This window comes from Acanthochromis polyacanthus, chromosome 22 (genome assembly GCF_021347895.1).
Source record: "Acanthochromis polyacanthus isolate Apoly-LR-REF ecotype Palm Island chromosome 22, KAUST_Apoly_ChrSc, whole genome shotgun sequence".
NCBI classification, from domain to species: domain Eukaryota; kingdom Metazoa; phylum Chordata; class Actinopteri; family Pomacentridae; genus Acanthochromis; species Acanthochromis polyacanthus.
The window spans coordinates 23,892,635-23,910,265 of record NC_067134.1 but is presented as its reverse complement, the minus strand read 5'-3'; the positions used below and the strand labels follow the sequence as shown (position 1 = coordinate 23,910,265).

At 39.6% G+C, this 17,631-nt stretch overlaps 1 protein-coding gene across 1 annotated transcript in view; it reads right to left on the bottom strand.

Moving 5' to 3' along the window:
- The window catches only part of LOC110963951 (FERM and PDZ domain-containing protein 4-like), a 56,834-nt gene that overhangs the window by 5,046 nt on the left and 34,157 nt on the right, over positions 1-17,631 (bottom strand). The window contains exons 4-15 of the mRNA XM_022212485.2: positions 15,874-15,976; positions 14,953-14,998; positions 13,644-13,748; positions 13,346-13,453; positions 10,639-10,770; positions 6,879-6,998; positions 6,269-6,405; positions 5,379-5,505; positions 2,321-2,410; positions 2,016-2,198; positions 1,716-1,854; positions 314-1,321 (exon numbers count right to left, since the gene is read on the bottom strand). Of these exons, the coding sequence (XP_022068177.1) occupies positions 314-1,321; positions 1,716-1,854; positions 2,016-2,198; positions 2,321-2,410; positions 5,379-5,505; positions 6,269-6,405; positions 6,879-6,998; positions 10,639-10,770; positions 13,346-13,453; positions 13,644-13,748; positions 14,953-14,998; positions 15,874-15,976 (2,298 nt within the window). The remainder of the gene's footprint in view (positions 1-313; positions 1,322-1,715; positions 1,855-2,015; positions 2,199-2,320; positions 2,411-5,378; positions 5,506-6,268; positions 6,406-6,878; positions 6,999-10,638; positions 10,771-13,345; positions 13,454-13,643; positions 13,749-14,952; positions 14,999-15,873; positions 15,977-17,631) is intronic.

The window sequence follows — 17,631 nt, the reverse complement described above, 5'->3', positions numbered from 1 at the left end:
ACAAATGGTTTCTGTACTGAAGTTTTAGATGTGTTTTGGGAGTTTGCTAACATAAGGCGAGCCAGAGGTGGGAGTATGAGAAAGAAAATGTGTTAAAGACAAAATAACTTTCTCTGTTAAAACCAACACAAATGAAGGCATTCACATTTTATGGAGAGAATGATATCACAAGAGAATTAAACAATGTAGACCAAAGCTCACTACTTATTTAGTGAGGGTTCTGCTGATTATAAATGATTGAAAATCAATACAAGACAAAGACGAAAAAAACAGGGATCAAACACTGGTGTGCTTGCATGAGATTACAACAGACCTGGGTTGTTACTGCCGGGTGGAGGAGGGGGCGGCCTGTGTTCAGAGACAGAGAGAGCCTCCAGTGCTTGCAGAGTATTTATGGCTGCACTGTCTCGCCTTCTCTCCCCTCCCCTGCTCCCCTCCCCCTCCCCATGTGTGGGGACGGCATCAATTAACGACACCGGGATGTCATCGTTGTCGCGTGTGCTTAGAGGCCTTCCCTCAGGCGCCGTGTCCTCATCTGAACTGTCCCGAAAGCCCGGCGGTGGAGCCGCGATCGCGAGGTTGAGGGTCTGCAGCAGCGTGTCGTCTTCATCTTCGTCGACGCCATCGTCTCCCTCAGGAGGAGGCAGCGAGGTCAGGTCAATGATGTCATCAGTAGAACAGGAAAGTGAGAGGAAGGTGGCTTTTCCAGCTGCCGTGGGTAATCCTCCACCTTGGTTTGCACCTTGTCTCTCGTCACCCACAGGCGTCCCTCCGGTGGAGTCTTCTTCACAGGAAGCGTCGTCGTCATCCTCTGCATCATCCGTCGTGTCGCGGTAAAACAGGTCCCTCAGCAGTGGCTCCTCACCACCTTCCTCACTTATAATGTTACTATAGACATGTGTTAGACCACTGAACTGAAATGGAACTCTGTCCTGTTGCCGAAAGTCTGTGTTGTTGTGCAAGTAGGGTGGTCTGTGCTCGGGCACCTCGGGGCTCTCCAGCAGTCTCTCGTAGCCTAAGTTCTTCGGCTTGTTCAAAGGTGGGTTCCCCCCAAAAATAAATGACACTTTGGAGCTCCGAGGTGAATCTTGAGGTTTGTGTCTAGTAGCAGGGGGAAGAGGAGGAGGCAGTGGACTTCTTCTTGTCCCAAGGTCTCTGTCAGGGTTTTGGGGCTCATGGAAATAAGGAGAAATGCTGTTCTCCCTCTGCCCATTATCTGAGTACTCAGAGTCTCTGTTGTAGACCTCCCCCTGGCTAGGTGACGGCTCCTCGTTGTCCCCCAAAGATGTGCTGTACGGCCACTCCAGGACACGATCCTGACCTGCAGGCAGCAGCGAGATTTCTATTACTTTATGTGTTTTATATTTTATGATGATTAAATTTTAAGGCATTTTTTTTCACCAGAACTCTGAGTGCTCTACTTCAACGTGTTTCATGCTGCACTGTAAAGCATCAATTTTTAAGTCTTTTTTTTCCAAAATGTGTCAAAGTGAGAGTGATCATCAACTTCGTAACTTGTTCTAGTTTTACATAGAGCTTTCTGCCAGGACAAAGATCTTGCTCTGTATAGCACTAACAAATCAAACTGTTTTAAATCCACTTTTTGAACACTGACCAGCATAAATTGTCCAAAACTAGAGGGATCCATGTTTCCTGATATTTATAAATACACTATCTTGATTACATAATGAACACAATATATAGTAGTAACTCACTATTGTCATCCCCTCCTGGGCTGTTGCAGTGAGCCATGCTAAAAATAGATCTCCTTGAATCCACTAGGAGGCGATAGTAGCCTGCTGTTAGACAAGCAAGGTTCATTGCATCACTTGACTCCATAATCAGTGTGATGGGCTGTAAAAAAAAAAAAAAAGAAGAGAGAAGGAGGGAAGCAAGGGCAGATGGAAGGAGGAAGAAGAAAGAGAGGAAAAACAACAGATGTTAAAATTATGCAGGGCAAAATTATGTTTTTTTTTTTTCCTGGTACTTGTGTTCTCAAACAGAACTGTGCTCACCCTGACATCCAGAACATGCAGCTCCAGTCGGACGTTGGTCTCATCCTCAGTTAGGATTTCGATGCGGTTGACGTGGCTGAAGTCCGCCAGTAGTGCCACAAGGTTTGTGCGGGCGTTGATGACGTGGCTGATGCCGTAACGTGGCCCCACTAACAACATCACCTCTGTCTGTTTCTCACCTTGCTGCAGAAAGTAGTGCATATGTATGAGACAGTTAAACGGAATTTGTCTCCAAAAAGTTGTCTGACAAAACTCAAGTTCATTCTCAAACTTTTACAGATCCTTTCTGGAACTAATGTCCTTACCAAAAGTATTGATTTGAACTCCCTCCCTCCATAGAGTCTGAGTTCACTGAGGTACCTCAGGTAATGCACCTTGGCCTGCAAAGCAGTCAGCTGGGCAGAGAGATATGAAATACATTAGTAAGCATCTAAAACCAAGTCACTTGAACAAATGCATTTGTCTTCTAATGTCATAATGTAAAGCACTCTCGAGCCATTCGGATCTGGACCACTGATTTTCCATTATACCCCATCATATCATTTCAATCAGATCAGAATGTGAAGAGCTGCTCCACTGCAGCACTCTGTGGCCTGCTTCTCCAGACGTTTGCCTCTTTAGTCACTTACAGTCAATAGGATTTTCAAAGTTTAAACTTCAAAACATCACAGTCAATTCCAAATTACTGATGCCATCACATGAGTGAGATGTGTATTTATTCATGACTTGAAGTTTTATCCCTTCACTGTTAATTCTTCACTACACCACCTAATCCACAGTAAAATCCATTGGTATTTAACGCTCCATCAATCTCACAAACAAAAGCCTAATAGGATGTTTGACCTTGCCAGTTAAAACCTGACATCTACATTACAAAATGTCTATTTTTGAAATTGTTGCTCAGCCTTTAACCACTGCCTTTTCGCAGAATATAGCCTTTTGATGAAGGCTGACTGATAACTTCAAGACTGTAATGAGAAAGGTGACTTGGAGTGTCGACGGTTTGAATTGAATGTCGGTTTATTGATGCTGCTTGGCTGTATTTCTCTCTAATGAATAGGCAAGATAGTAGCCACCACTGTGAATGCAAATGATTAGTCAGTGCATCATGCTGCTCAGGCCACAACAATAAAACCGCTGGAAGGTGAAGTGAATAACATTGATGATCTCGTTACAATACAGTGATCTGATGGAAAAAACCCTTGGGTCGTGGAGTTCATGTGGATGTTACTTTGACATGTAGCACCCACATAAACCACATAACTCCCAATGCGCACAGCAGAAACTGTTCAGGGACAGCTCAAGGAATAAAACAAGATCCAAAGACATTGACCTGGCCTCCAAACTCCCTCGATTCCAATCACAGGAACACATCCCATCTACCAAGACCATACTCTGCAAAGTATGATACCCAAAGGATCTGTTGACATTTTGCCAGTGCCAAACACCACAGGACACCTTCATAGGTTCTGCGTCCATGTCCGGACAAATCAGAACTATTTTGGCAGCATGAGTTAGACCTACAGGATATATTGGTGGATATAGAACACCCTCAATGTTATATTTACATTGATTCTCCAAGTCTGGAGGGACAGACACTTTGTCTTTCGGTGTTTTGAAGGTGAAGAGTGATACGCATCCATCTAAAATCTCCCAAAGGTGTCCATTTGGGTTGACTGCAAAAGTCACAGCACATGATTCACATCATTTTCATCAAATCATTCAGTAACTCATCGTTCCCTATGGATGGACGGGTGCAGCGTCACCCTGGAAATACTATTCCCATCAGGATAGGAATGCATCATCATAGGATAAAGGTGATCTCTCAGAATCGTTTCGTATCGATTTGGCCAAACGATGACCCCAACAGCATAACAAAGCCACTGGATCCTTTTCACGTTGGAGTAAAAAGTTCAGTTTTTTCTCTAAGATTGTCACCTCTATGTATATACAGACATGAAGTTCAGGTGTCACTAAACCTGGACGTAATTTCTTCATCTGCTATGTCAAACTGTATCATGTAGCTTCACCCTTTGATGCGCAACATGCGTCAAAAGCGGCCCAAGTCCAATGGAAAATGGGTATCTCCTGACCCACACATCAAAGGGTTACGGTAGACATAGAATGACACCAAGTCCAAACATCTGGCTTCACTGCATGCTTCATGGCTCAGAAACTACAATCATAAAAATCACTTTGCGAATAATATATAAATATATTGTTGCTATAAAGCAACACATTAGAGTATGACGTGTATGAAATGCGAGCAATAAAACTGATAGAGGAGATAATTGAATTTGTAGCGACTATTACACATTCTTGTCACATTTATTCATTTTTAGGATAGATTTTAGACAGTCAAACACAAAGCAGAGTGCTCAAGAGACAGCTTTGTGCTGTCATATTATGATATGAAATCTTGGTATTGTGAAGAAAAAGTATCAGCATGCATAATATTCAGTCAGGATTGATACACAACTGGTGCTCTAGTGAGTGTTTTTGACTCTACATGTGGGATCAACTCAAAATACACAGTGTGCCTCATGTTTATTGTGAAGAAACGTGTTTCCCGGTGCAATGTAGTCACTCACCCATGAGTTTGTAATTGTTTTCTGGACAAAAACGACACAGAAATGAGCTGTCATTCATTGCTGGTGTTGGATATTTATGGAATTTCTTGCCAATTAGAACAATGTAGAGTATTTTCAGTTTTATTCTTGGATTTTGTGGCCTTATTGGTTATTTTGTGCAATTTGAGAATGAAAGAAGCAACAATCTTCCAAGTTAGGTCGAATAAAAGCCCCACTGCTCATTTTACTACTCCACAGTATATTAAAATCTACAGCGGCGCCCCACGAGCAAGTGCTGTTGACTTAACATAAATTCAATCTGTCTAACTCTGATTCACAAACCAAATTTGCATGACAGCTCAGAGAGAATCACAGGCTACAGTTAAATCTCAGGCACAGGTTAATTCTGTTTTGGTCCGCCGCTGCTGATTTGTACTTGTCAAAGCTGATATGTGGAGAATGAACAAACCAGCAGCTGCTTGTATCATTAAAACACTTTCATAAAGTTCAGTCAAAAGTTGGATTAAGCAGCCCCCTGACTGGGACATGTGTGTGTGAATATGAATATCTTATTATGCACAGAGTTTGACAGTGTTATTCGCATTAGCATTCAAGGCCCGGCTCGACAAAGGTCTTAGGTTGACAAGGGTGGGAACCTTTACAAGGTTGAATATGGCAGCATTGCTATTTTAGGATATTGCATCAGAAAACAGAGTGTGTGGTTGTGTGTGGTTGTGTGTGTGTGTCAGAAGTTCATTAACAAGGGCAAAGGAAGACAAAGAGAGCTGGTTACTTTTTTCCCCGGAGGCACGAGGTTCTGGTTGGTTTTGAGGATGTGTGTCAGGGCCTTCTTGATGTTTTTCTCCTTCATGCTGGACAGCACAGCGGGAGGCAGGAACAGCGGCAGACCCCACTCTTTTCTGTGGAGAGGAGATTGATTTCAGCATAAAGCCGTCCTTGGACAAAAAAAAAAAGCATTTCCACCGGACCTTGGTTAAACGGTTTCGGTCTAAAGCTGGGAATCGGATGACGCTCGCTCTTAGATGAGCTGTCAGCAACTGAACAAAACAATGAATCGACTTTCAGGAGGACGATTTTATCCGTGGAGGATGGTGGAATTTTCTGGGCTGAAAGCAAAAGAATTTATGGTACTGCAATATGTCAACATAACATAAGCCATGAAGGTAACATATACAGAATATTAATTTGACATTATATCGTTTTCTTTGGTAATATGCTACAGTATAATATCATTTCTGTTTAGTTAATTCTGTATTATATTTAACTGTATTTAATGACAGAGAACTCAAAAATACCCACTGTGCAGTATGATTAGGTTTAAAGAAGTTAAATATATTATATAAGTTAAAAGACGCTGGTGAGTTTTTGGAATTCAAAGAGTTAAATGACTTGCCACTTGAGAAAAATGTTATCATTTGAGTCTTGTTTATTTCTTTAGATGATGGCATTGTCAAACCGAATATATCCAACCAAGAAAGAAAAAACAATGTGCTCCGTTAACTCTGACAAACTTCTGCAAAACCATCAAAAAGTCTACGTCAGTCTTTCATTTATCTTTGATGATGCAGCTCCAGGCAGTACAACAGTTTAACATTACAGATTAGAAGTGTCAAAAAAAAAAACTCACACACATCCAACAACTGCATTTACACTCAAACTTACTGGATATATTTGAGCGAGACCTTCTGACTCTGCCTAGTTGTCATGTTGAGGATGTACATCTGCAGTGCAGCCAATCGCAGCGCGGCGTCGTACTTCAGCTCCGGGCCGAACCGTTCCAGGACCACGTCGTTACAACTCTGCGGCAAAGCAGGAAGCAAAGTTACATAAGAACCCCAAAGTCAGCTTGTGGCCTTCTGAGACACATTTTTTTTATCTCTCTGAAGAGCAAATACAGCAGCAGCACATCACTGCTAAGCAGAAATATGTTGTTCTCAACTTTGGTGGCTTGAGATCCCTTCAAAGGGAGACAGCTTCCAGTCGGAAGCACGTAATGTTGAACTCCGACAAGAAAAGATGATTAGCTTTCCTTGTTCCAGGCTATTTCACTTGACTAATTATCAAAAGAATCCTGTGGGGAAGCAATTTATTATATTTCAGGGAAGGAGTTTATACAAGAGTTTATTTGAAGACTTTATTTGCACATGAGGATTTTGTCTTGAAAGGATTAATAATTAAAATACTGTTCGTCATCTGAAGTCTTTTTCAGACCACCTCCAAAATGTTAGCTAACTTATTTAGTTTGACAAATGCTACTATCAGCATTGTTTACCTGAACATAGAGGTATTCAAACGCCACGGCGTCTCTCCGGAGCAGCTCCACGGGGTCTCTGGGCACAAAGCTGATCCTAAAGAAACACTTCATCTTGTCAGAGCCGGGCCTCTGAGTCACCTTGGGGAGAAAGAGACAGACAGAGTGAATGAAGGCAGAATGAAACCAAGCTATGTGTGAAGATACAAATAATAACAAAGATGCAAGTGGGTTCACTATAAGTTTGAGGCAGTGGTGGCAGAAGTAGTGATGATAGGTGAAAAGTATGAGCAGCAATAGCAGGATCCAATGTTTTGGGATGTTAAAATTCAGGATATCTCCACCAAAAATTTTCTTTTTCAAATCCTTGTGCAACTTTTTAGAAGTACCACTATGAACTAAAGTAGTCTCTTAAGGACAAGAAGACCAAGTGGAATGAAAATTAAAGGCCTGCTCTTTGCACAGATGGATAGCATTTAGCAGCAAAATATGTAAAACTAACATAGTAATAATTTGGATAAATGATTATTATTAATAATAAATTGCCACATAGCAGTATCTAATTTTAAGTGGTGAAAAGTATACCACGAGTCTGGCTAACAATCCTTGTTTCTGCACTTAAAACCACTCAGATCTATTTTGCAACCCCTTTGTGAAGGCAGCTAGCTTAAAGAGCCCATTTTATGCACAAGTTCCTCATTTTATTTTTGAAGTCTCCTGGAGTATGCTGACATGCTTTAACCCTTTAAGCTTCAGTCAATTCCAGCCGTTTTCAGTACAAAAAATCGCTAATATTCTATTTTTAAATAAAAAAAATTACGAAAAATACGGGGAATATTGGACGCGCATCGGGAGGTGCATTTCCTTGAAAACGACCGATTCGGGGATTTTATACCGACTTCAAGACATGTTTTGGACAAAATAGTTTCCTGGCTTGTGTCATCTGATGTAAAAGGTTGGATTATGGCCGTTTTTTGTGGAATCTTTTTTTTGTGTGTAATAATGAACCCGGAAATGTGAGTCGCGCTGTGTGCTTTGAAGCTGTGTATAGAGAACGGATGGATGAATATTTGTTTTTGTCGGACAAATGTGTTTTTCTCACCCGCTGTAGTAATCGCATCTGAAAGTGGTTTATACCGGCGGATTCATGAGAATCTAAGCTTTCCATCGGCGTATAGTGTTTGTATAATCGTGTTTGCACCCGTCGGACATTCCTGAAATTCCTATGCAAATTAGTAGGTGTACCGCCGGCGGTACACTGAAGCTTAAAGTTAAAGATCAAAAGAGACATTATTTTCCATCATTTTGTACAGCACTCCTCATTGTGCGTCTGAAAGGCTTCGTTTTAGCTCCTGTCGCTGATTAGTCAGCTGGCACCAAGAAAAAACTGTAACCACAGATCTATGATGAGAGGTAGCGGGAAGTCGTCCTCGAACAGAGGTGTCAAATATGCGGCAGAGAGTCCAAACTTTGTAAAGTGTGAAAATTACACAGAAGACATTAATTGCCATTTGGAAATTTGGAAAACTATAAATTTAAAATGTTTTCTAGACCATGACAAGTTGTTCGTAAAGTAAAATACTAGATGCTCATTTTTCTTTTGTGTCTCATTTTTGTAATATTTTGTCTTGTCTATTGTTTTTTTGTCTGACTTTTATCGTTCATCTCACATTTTTGCCGTTTTGCTTCTCATTTTAGTCATTTTGTGTTTCCTTTTTGTCTCACTTGTGTTTTTTTTGTCTCATTTTTGTCATTTGGTGCTTTGCTTTATTCAATGTTTTGTGCATCATTTTTGTCGTGTTGTTTCACGCTTTTGTCATTTTTGTCTCGTTTGACCATTTTTTGTGACTTTGTAACTTTTTTGTCTCATTTTTTTGTCACTTTTTTGTTTTGCTTCATGTTGTTTGTCTCATTTTTTGTCATTTTGTTTCTCACTTCTGATGTTTTTTTCTCATTTTTGTAATATTCTGTCTCATTTTTTGTGTTATTTGTCTTTTTTAAAGTAAAATACTACATTGATCAGTTCCAGATACCAATGATTACCTATATTTTGTGCCACTCTGTCATCTGTTAGTTGTAATGTGTAAATGATAAACTGAGGCATAATGTTGTTGAAATTGAACTTACTTTTGAATAGCGTTACCCTTTAATTGACAACTAAGTAAGAAAAGGTTTTTACCTTCCTGACATGTTTCAGTTGCTTCTGCAGTCTGAATATTTTCAGAATGTACTTTTTGGAACTAAAGCAAAGGAAAATTTTGGAGTTGTCATTATTTACAGGTTGCTATGTTGTGATTTTACTGGTCCAGCCCACTTGAGATCAAACTGGCATGAATGTGGCCTCTGAGCTCAAATGAGTTTGACACCCTTGCCCAAGAAGAAGAGGCTCTAGTGAGGAAATAAAGGTGGAATAAAAGGCAGCTGCTCTTTTTTGTTTGAGGGCATCCACAAACGGGCTACTGCTGATTTTGATTGCTTTTGCACCTCAATCATAACATTTTAGGCATGAGTTTTCTATGTGGGAGCGAAAACCACTGTTTTATATGCTGCACTTATCCTCTGCATCTCATTATAGCTACTTCATTTCTCTGACGTTATTGTGTGATTAGTCAGATTGAACTAAAAATATCCTGTGTGTACAGCCAGAGCAGGTATTTGTCAGCTCAGAGCTCAGACACACTGACACTTGGGTGCCACCTCATCAGCCGATCTTCAGAGGCTCCCAGAACAATCTGTCTTTAATGTTGCCGCTGCCACCGCCGCCTCCAGCTGGAGGACAAGAGCTCTTAAGGAGAGTGAAAAACCTCTTGGTTGTCTTTTCCATTCACAAGTTTGCAGATGTTTGAAAAAAGCTCAGTAGAGAAGAGAAAACTCAAAAAGCAGAATCTGGGCTCTTTTAAACGGCTTATTAGCATCATTAGCATCATGTTTTAATCAGGTCTAGTATGTAATATCAAACACAGTGGAGGAAAGAGTATAAGGTCGTATAAAATATACATATTCAAGTAAAAAGTTCAGTTTTTAGTTGTATTCCACAACAGGTGAGACACATGTAGCCCCAGCAGAATTGGCATTAGTAGTGATATCATATTCATATTAAGTGCTATTTGAGTCGCTACGACCTAAAGACACGGTTGTGTAATTCAGCAGCAGTAACCCACAGAAACCCAACTTGCTAGCTGGGTCATCTGTGCATTTGATTCCATTTCTTATTCAAGAGAAAACCACAAGTCCGGCATCATCTTTAAAATATTGATCGTATTTTATAAATTATTGAATATCGGAGAGCAGAAAGGGGGGCAGAGAGAGAGAGCGCTTATTTTCCATTTCAAGCACTACCAGCTCTCTCCAATGCACCTGTCACTGAGATTGACACCCAGGTGTATTAAAGTCTAGTGTACGGTTTAGCGGGCCTGTCATAGAAGAATGACTCTTAAACATTCGGTGCCATTGTGCGCGCCACATGCAGAGCTTCACATCTGAACTGTGTGGTATGAATATTAAAATTGTCCTCTTGTGATCCCGCAGCCTCATTAGAATGGAGCGGGCACTGTGGATGAGTGTGTGTGTGTGTGGGGTGTGCATGGGAGTGTGTGTGTGTGGGAGGGTAGGTGTAATGTGAGCTGTCGCCCCCGCTGTGCCTGTGCTGATAAATGACACTGGGGTCTAAACGCTGCTTGAATACTGAGCAGGAATGTGTGTGTGGAAGTATGTGTGTGTGTGTGTGTGTGTGAGTGTATAAGACATAAAAAGACACACAAAAAAAAGAGGAAGTATGTACCTGAGTAAGCATCTCCTGTTCGTGCAGGAGAAGCAGTTTGCTTCCAGAGTCTTCGGTCCTCTGCTCCAACATGAGGGAGAAGTGCTCGATGCATTTGATTGACAGCTTCTCTTGCAGGGTCAGGATCACTTCCTGAAATAATAATGCAAAAGAAAATTGTGAAAATATTTTGTTATTTAAAAGAGCTGTTTCTATTTTTTTTCGACTATTATGCGGGAAATCAATGTATCTTCCACTGCTAAATCAGCCTCTCATCTATAAATACTGTCTATCTACATGCATACAAAATGCCAAATAATTCTTTTGAAGCAGGACTTCCACCATATCAAAATTTGATTATGTGACTATTATGGCCAAAATTTTTATAATAACATTGCTGCAAAATCTAAACTTTGCCATTAGTCAAGTAAAAAAATATATATTGTGTGTTTTGTGTCATTTATAGCAAACAAAATTGCAAATATACATTGTCATATATGTAAAAAGATTTTTTTTTTAATTCTGAAGACTGCACAAGTACTATGGCCAAAAACTGAAGTAATGAAATTAGTGCAAATTATACTGTTAGTCAAGTTACGTTTGTCTGCCTGTTTGTCTGCAACATTACTCAAACTCCGATGAACAGATTTGGGTGAAATTTTCAGGGAAGGTCAGAAATGACACAAGGACCAAGTGATTACATTTTGGCAGTGATGCCACTTATAGTCTGGATTTGTTGAAGATATCTGTATCATTGTGAGATAGCGTTATGTGTCACTGTAACTATGACGAGTCTGTAACCCAAAAAGAACAATGAAACCTAGAGGAATTAAATTATGACCATCTGGCATCTCAGTGTGAACTGAAAACAGCTAGTTAAATGATAGTTGTATTTATAGTATTATATAAGCATTAACAACATGACATTAATATTACATCCACCATTGCTACTGGCATATCACTTTTTTGCTTTGTTTTGTCAGATTTTTCTCCAGCTATTCCCCCAACATCTGCAATTTGTTTCCAATTTGTTGTGTAGAATATTTTTTCACACTGTACAGCGCAGTGTAGCATTAGGGTTTTGTATGGAACTAGGTCACAGCCAAAGAGGTCCAGGGAAAACATATTCAGAATACATGAAGGCATTATGCATGAACTTTGTGCAAATTCACACAATATAGACTGTGTGCTTGCGGCAGAAACAAACTGAGAACTTTTTTATATCTGAGAAGATATATCTGGGAAGAAAGTGAAGTAGAGGTTAACTTATTCAGGTGATAACTACATCTTTAATGCTACTTTTCTCCAGGTTTCAACATCAAACTATGGTTGGGTAAATAAGGTGTTTTGCTCCCAACAGGCCTGTCACTCATTGGATCATTTACTTTTTGCTTTTCTGAAGCCGAGGCAGCTTACATGAGTTACAGTATATAGAGTAGCTCAGCAGCAGAGATCAGATGGCTGAGCTGAGTTTAAAGCATAATGCAGCAGCTGCAACTGAGTTCATCACTGAGTCATGAATCATCCACCTTGCCAATTATACAGTCTCATGCTGAGCCTCGAAATCTTGTTTTCAGATAATAAGGCCTGTCCTGAATAGGAAAAAGCAGCCCTTGACTTACTGTGAACCACATATTGTCACTCACCTTTATTATATACACACACAATCCATTTTACATTGGATGTAGCTGTTATATAGATATTCTTTACATATTATGTATTAGCTCATTAGATAATATTACTGTGGTTGATTATGGAGAAAATTCTGATCAGCAAAATAAGACTTAAAATGAGGCTCTTTCTTACCTGAATTCAGTGCATCCCCAAGAGGCAAAATCTGAATAAACCTCGACACAAAACACCTCATTTGCTTGCTAAGCATCTGCTTACCGATCGACACTTCAATTCACTGATGTTCCCTAAGCGTCTAACATGTCGGGCCAGTTGCTCGGCTGTGCACAGAGAAGCTTCTAGTCTCCACTCAGTTACTGCAGTGCACACAACTCAGAGAGGTGTGTGATCACAAATGACATTGAAAAAAGTGAAATAAGGCATTCTAATATCAGATTTACCCAAACTGAAACCAAAAGATTTAGTCTACATGGTCTGTTTGCTATTAGCGGAGTTTTCTTTGAGTGGAGGACTCATTTCAAATGCCAATATCGCAGTCAATCTCATAATAATGGGGAGCCATGATCCTAACTAAAATTTTATTAATTGAATATGCTCCTGAGCCAGGTCGCTCAGGAGCTAAGTAGCATTATTTATATACTTTAAAACCTAAAAAATGCCAATGTGGAATCAAAACGTGCAAAAGCAGAAAGTCAGCATATAATTTCCAATTGTCATTTTTGTCTTTCCTACTGCAAAATGTTGGATTAAACTGTCAGAAAGACAAAATACAGATTCTGTTAAATAATATTCAATTAAAGGCCTTATTAAGGAAACTTTTTTTGCACAAGACAAACTCATTATGTTCTCTTGATTTCTAAACGACACACTGGGAGCCACGGAGGATCACGACTGAATAAAAATCAACAAGTCAAAAAACACTCAACAGAATAAATAAGGTGCTCAAACAAATGGAACTCAAAAAGCGACTGAATTTCATGGTCCGGGTGCGTATCGAGACGCGCTAATTTGAACTTGAAATTAATTCCTCTCTATGTAATTACAGATTCAGCTGCGACTGGTAATGTTGTGCCTTAAAGCGCCGAAACACACGCACCTTGATCGAGGTACTGCTGTCAAAGCGAAAAGACTTTGTCTGCCCGTTCTCCAGGTAGACCTTCAGAACATTTGGCATGAACAGAAGAGAATTGTCCTTCACCGGGTTCTGCAAAAGATGGAAAACCATCAGTCTTTTTGCGGTTTAAAACGTGAAAGGAATTCAATATTGTGTCATTTTTGTCATTTCCTTATCTGTCTCGCAGTCACTGAGCTGTCTATCTTAGGTGAAAACCATCTGGCATGGCCTATATAGGTCATGCAAGAGTGTGTATGTGGAACTGTGCGGTAGAACTCACTGGAACCTGGCCGTTTATAATGACCTCCTCAGCAAAGCGCACTTTGACCGGATTGGACTTGAGCATGGCTTTTTTGGCTGCACTGATGAACGCTGATTTAGGGGACTAAGAGGCAACCGTCCAAAGGGAGGAAGAGAGAGAGAGAGGAGTGGAAGAGGAAGAAAGAGACGGACAGATGGAGGGAAAGAGATAAAGAGAGGCATAAACACGTGCTCGAATGCAGAGGGAAAAAAAACAGGCTTCAGCACATTCTGATTAAGAAGAAGATCTGCATTTAACACTCGGAAAAAACAAGCATTTTAACCTGAGATTCTTAGAATTGTGATAAATTTTGACCAAAAAAATCAAAAGTGGTTTCCTTTTATCTTCTTTAAGCGATCAGGCTGTCATTATTCTTCACTTTATCTCTACGAAAACACCAAAACCAACAGACTTTTCATTGTGTTGCATTCAATCTTAACCTCAACCTTATGGAAGAGTTTAAAAAATTAGACTTTAAAAATGCTGGCTATTTTAGTTTTAAGCAACTATTACTCAAAGGGATATAACTGTTGGGTCTATTTTCAGAGGCAGATTGATAAACAGCAATATTCACTCGATACTAACCATTGAACCAATCTTGGAAATGGCAGTGGAATAGAATATTCTCACCTCAAAGTCAACTTAATAGCATTTCCTGATTGCACTCCATGATCTTCCCCAATAAATGGTATTGTAACAGAAATATTAATAACTCCTGATGCATGTTGGTTTAAAGCTACAGTAGACAGTGTTATTTCGATGTCAGTGGCAAAAAATGTAAACTATTCTCACGAAATATTGTAATTCAGTTGGTGTTCTGCAGTACCTAGTATAAACCTTCATTATTGAACTTGGAAACACTCATCAAAAAACATTTTAACACTAGTTAAACCAAAAACTATCACATGATATAAGACAAATGGATAAACTATGTTGGGCTAAAAATATATGAAGAAAGTAGTGTGTATTGTGTAGGATCCACTGATTGTTGGTTTTTACCATTTAATGCAATAAGTTGATCATAATAATAATATTGAATATCACTAGATTTATCCTTTAACACAGCAGACAATTTAACAGGCCTGGAGGAGCCTTTTGTCACAAATAGCATCCTTTATGTAGATACATTTATTTTCCAGAGCTGTCATCATGATTGTGCTCTAAAATATTCATTTGAATCCCCCAGTTTTTTAAATATGAATATATGGCACATGGAAAATCCTATTTCTGGATTCCAAATATCATATCAGCACAAATACATCTTACAGGAACTCCATGATCTACTCACAGGATACGGCTGGACAACAGTCAACATGATGGATTCTTTGCAGCTCCTGAAGCAAAAACAAAGACAGCGAAATCACAAAGTCATGAAAAAAATAACCAAAAAACAACCATCGCAGCGAACAACACAAGCAAATAAATAACAGGGACTTGATTAGCTCGTGTGGAATGGAATGAGATGCCTCTGGCGATCACCATTTACAGTTAAAACCAGAAGCATGAACACGCATCCACTCATTAGTTTCCCATTCAGTCTAAAGAAATAAACAAGTGGCCACACTTCCTATGGAGTGTAGCATAATTTTGAGCTGAAATAGCAAACACTTTTAATTCTTATTTCCTCTTATTAATTCATAATATTTATTCTATTTGTGTGATGAGCAGAACTGTACCAGCATTAGGCAGACAAGTGGAGAGCATCGGCGAGAGCTTCATTGGAGTGATATTAATGATGTTTTAAAAAGCAAATGAACGATAATGACTTTAATTAATTGTTATTTTGTTGTTGTTTTACTGTTATGATTAATGTCGACGCCGCTGCTTAAAATGCTCGAAACGGCTCTAATTGGAATAGAAAGTTAATTTATGTTAATGGAACGCTGCTTTTCAAGGCAATTTAGTGAGAAGTGATGGGAAATGGTCATGCATGCTTTTGCATACAGAATCGTAATAAAGCTAATGACATGTAGCTGTATGTTTTTTATGGTTTGGAGATTATTGCCTGCATTAAATTTGCTTTCTTTATTTTTTTTTATGACTATGAGGACCGTGAAAGCAGAAATCCCAAAGACAACATCTGTCGAAAAAACACTAAAACAATGTGACAAATATGTCTGTTTTATAGTATTAGTGAAATGGGCCTCTCTCTATATAAAATCCACATCCTGAGCTGATCTGATCTCATTCCGTCCCTGAGTTTCTTTACCTGACGAGATCGATGACCCGTTCTCTCGGAGCCGAGCTGACGGGTTCATCGTTGATCATGATGATCTCATCGCCCGGCAGCAGCTTCCCCTCCGACGGACCACCTAAACGCACAAACACATGCAAAACAAGCCATCAAACCACTGTATCAAAACAGCATTCACACAGATTTACTCACAGATTGTCTGCGAATAAAGCTGCTGAATGTGTATTTGTGATTTTTTTGTGTGCGTGTCACTGTGCAGGTAATTTGTAGATAAATCCACTTTGTTGAGTGTGTCATTTAATAAGCGTGAGCATTAATCTACTGCCTGCGAGTGCATGTGTTCCCTTCCTTGGGCAGCCAGTCTAAACAGAATATTCATTAGCTCAATTGTCTGCTTAGAATTCAGCACTGATTGATTATTGAGATGCCTAATCACTCTGTGCGCCTGTACAGCCAATAGAGCTGACAGCTGATTGGAGTCTGTAAGCAGCAGTTTGGCAGCAATTTGACAATCAGCCAGCCAACCAAAATAGTTCAGCCATAATTTTGTGTTCATTTGCCTTCTTGCGTGTGGTCAACACGAACTTACGTGCGCAATCGCAGGCTGTACGATCTAACAGTCTGCATGGCTTCCTGGTAAACAATCCCGCTGGCAGCTGTTTGAGCTGATTAGCACGCTTCAAACGGTGAAAACAAACTCATAAACACTCTCAGGTCTGTGCTCGAGCATAGCTGGAGGTATTAGTACTTGAGTTCTTACATTTTCTTTGTTGCAGTTGTATTGTTTTCTTTTTGTAGCTTTATCACATCTTGCCAGAGTTTAATGTTTTGCTTTGAGTCACTCAGACACCCAGAGGAATGACTGGGTGGTATAACTTCAGTACTTCACAAAATAGCAATTCTTTTAGATGGAGGAAAGTTTGCAATGTGACAGCAACAGCTTTAAAAATCAGCGTTTGCTCAAATTGTGATGGCAACTCTTACAAAAATGGAGAAAATACATTCCTGCAGAATGCTGTTACAGACAAACATGAACAAATGGCATCTTTTTAACATTTGTGCACCAAACTACTGGCCTAAAATGAGGTTTTCTGGTTATACAAGGCCAAAAAACTATATGCCTGATCAACTAAGGTTCACAGTGGATGCGACATGAAAGAATTTTGCGTGCCTGTGATGATCTGACAGATGACTGACAGCAAAGCAGCTGGCCCGCTAGGCATGCTGGGCAGGAAAATGGCGAGAAAACCATGACAAGTCCAGATGATATGAAAAATGTCTCAATTCTCACTTGGAAATTCTCTGCCGAAGTTCAGGGAAATATGAAATGAGTTTGTTTATTCTGCCAATACAGTACTTAAGTAAGATGAATGCAGCTGTCTTTATGAATTAGGCGCAAGTTTCGGAGAAATTATATGGAACATAATGTTTCTGGTTAAATGTACAAAACCATTACGCGCATCACGATATTGATCAGTTCTTCATAATAGACATGGATACTGATGATTTTCATGCATGCATGAGTAATTTCACAAGAAGATAACAGAATATTTTCCACTGTTTTTATAACTTGATCTAATAATGCCAGTTTTCATCGGTGTTTCGCCCTGTTCCAAGTGTTTTACGAAATCTAATTTCACTTCCATGGTGTGTTGCCCTAAAAGGAGAATTATCGATATACTTTCATTTTGAAAAAGCCTTTATTTTGAAGTTGTCTGCTGACAGTTGTCACTTTCTGTCCACTATTTTGATGTTTAGCTTTACACACATACG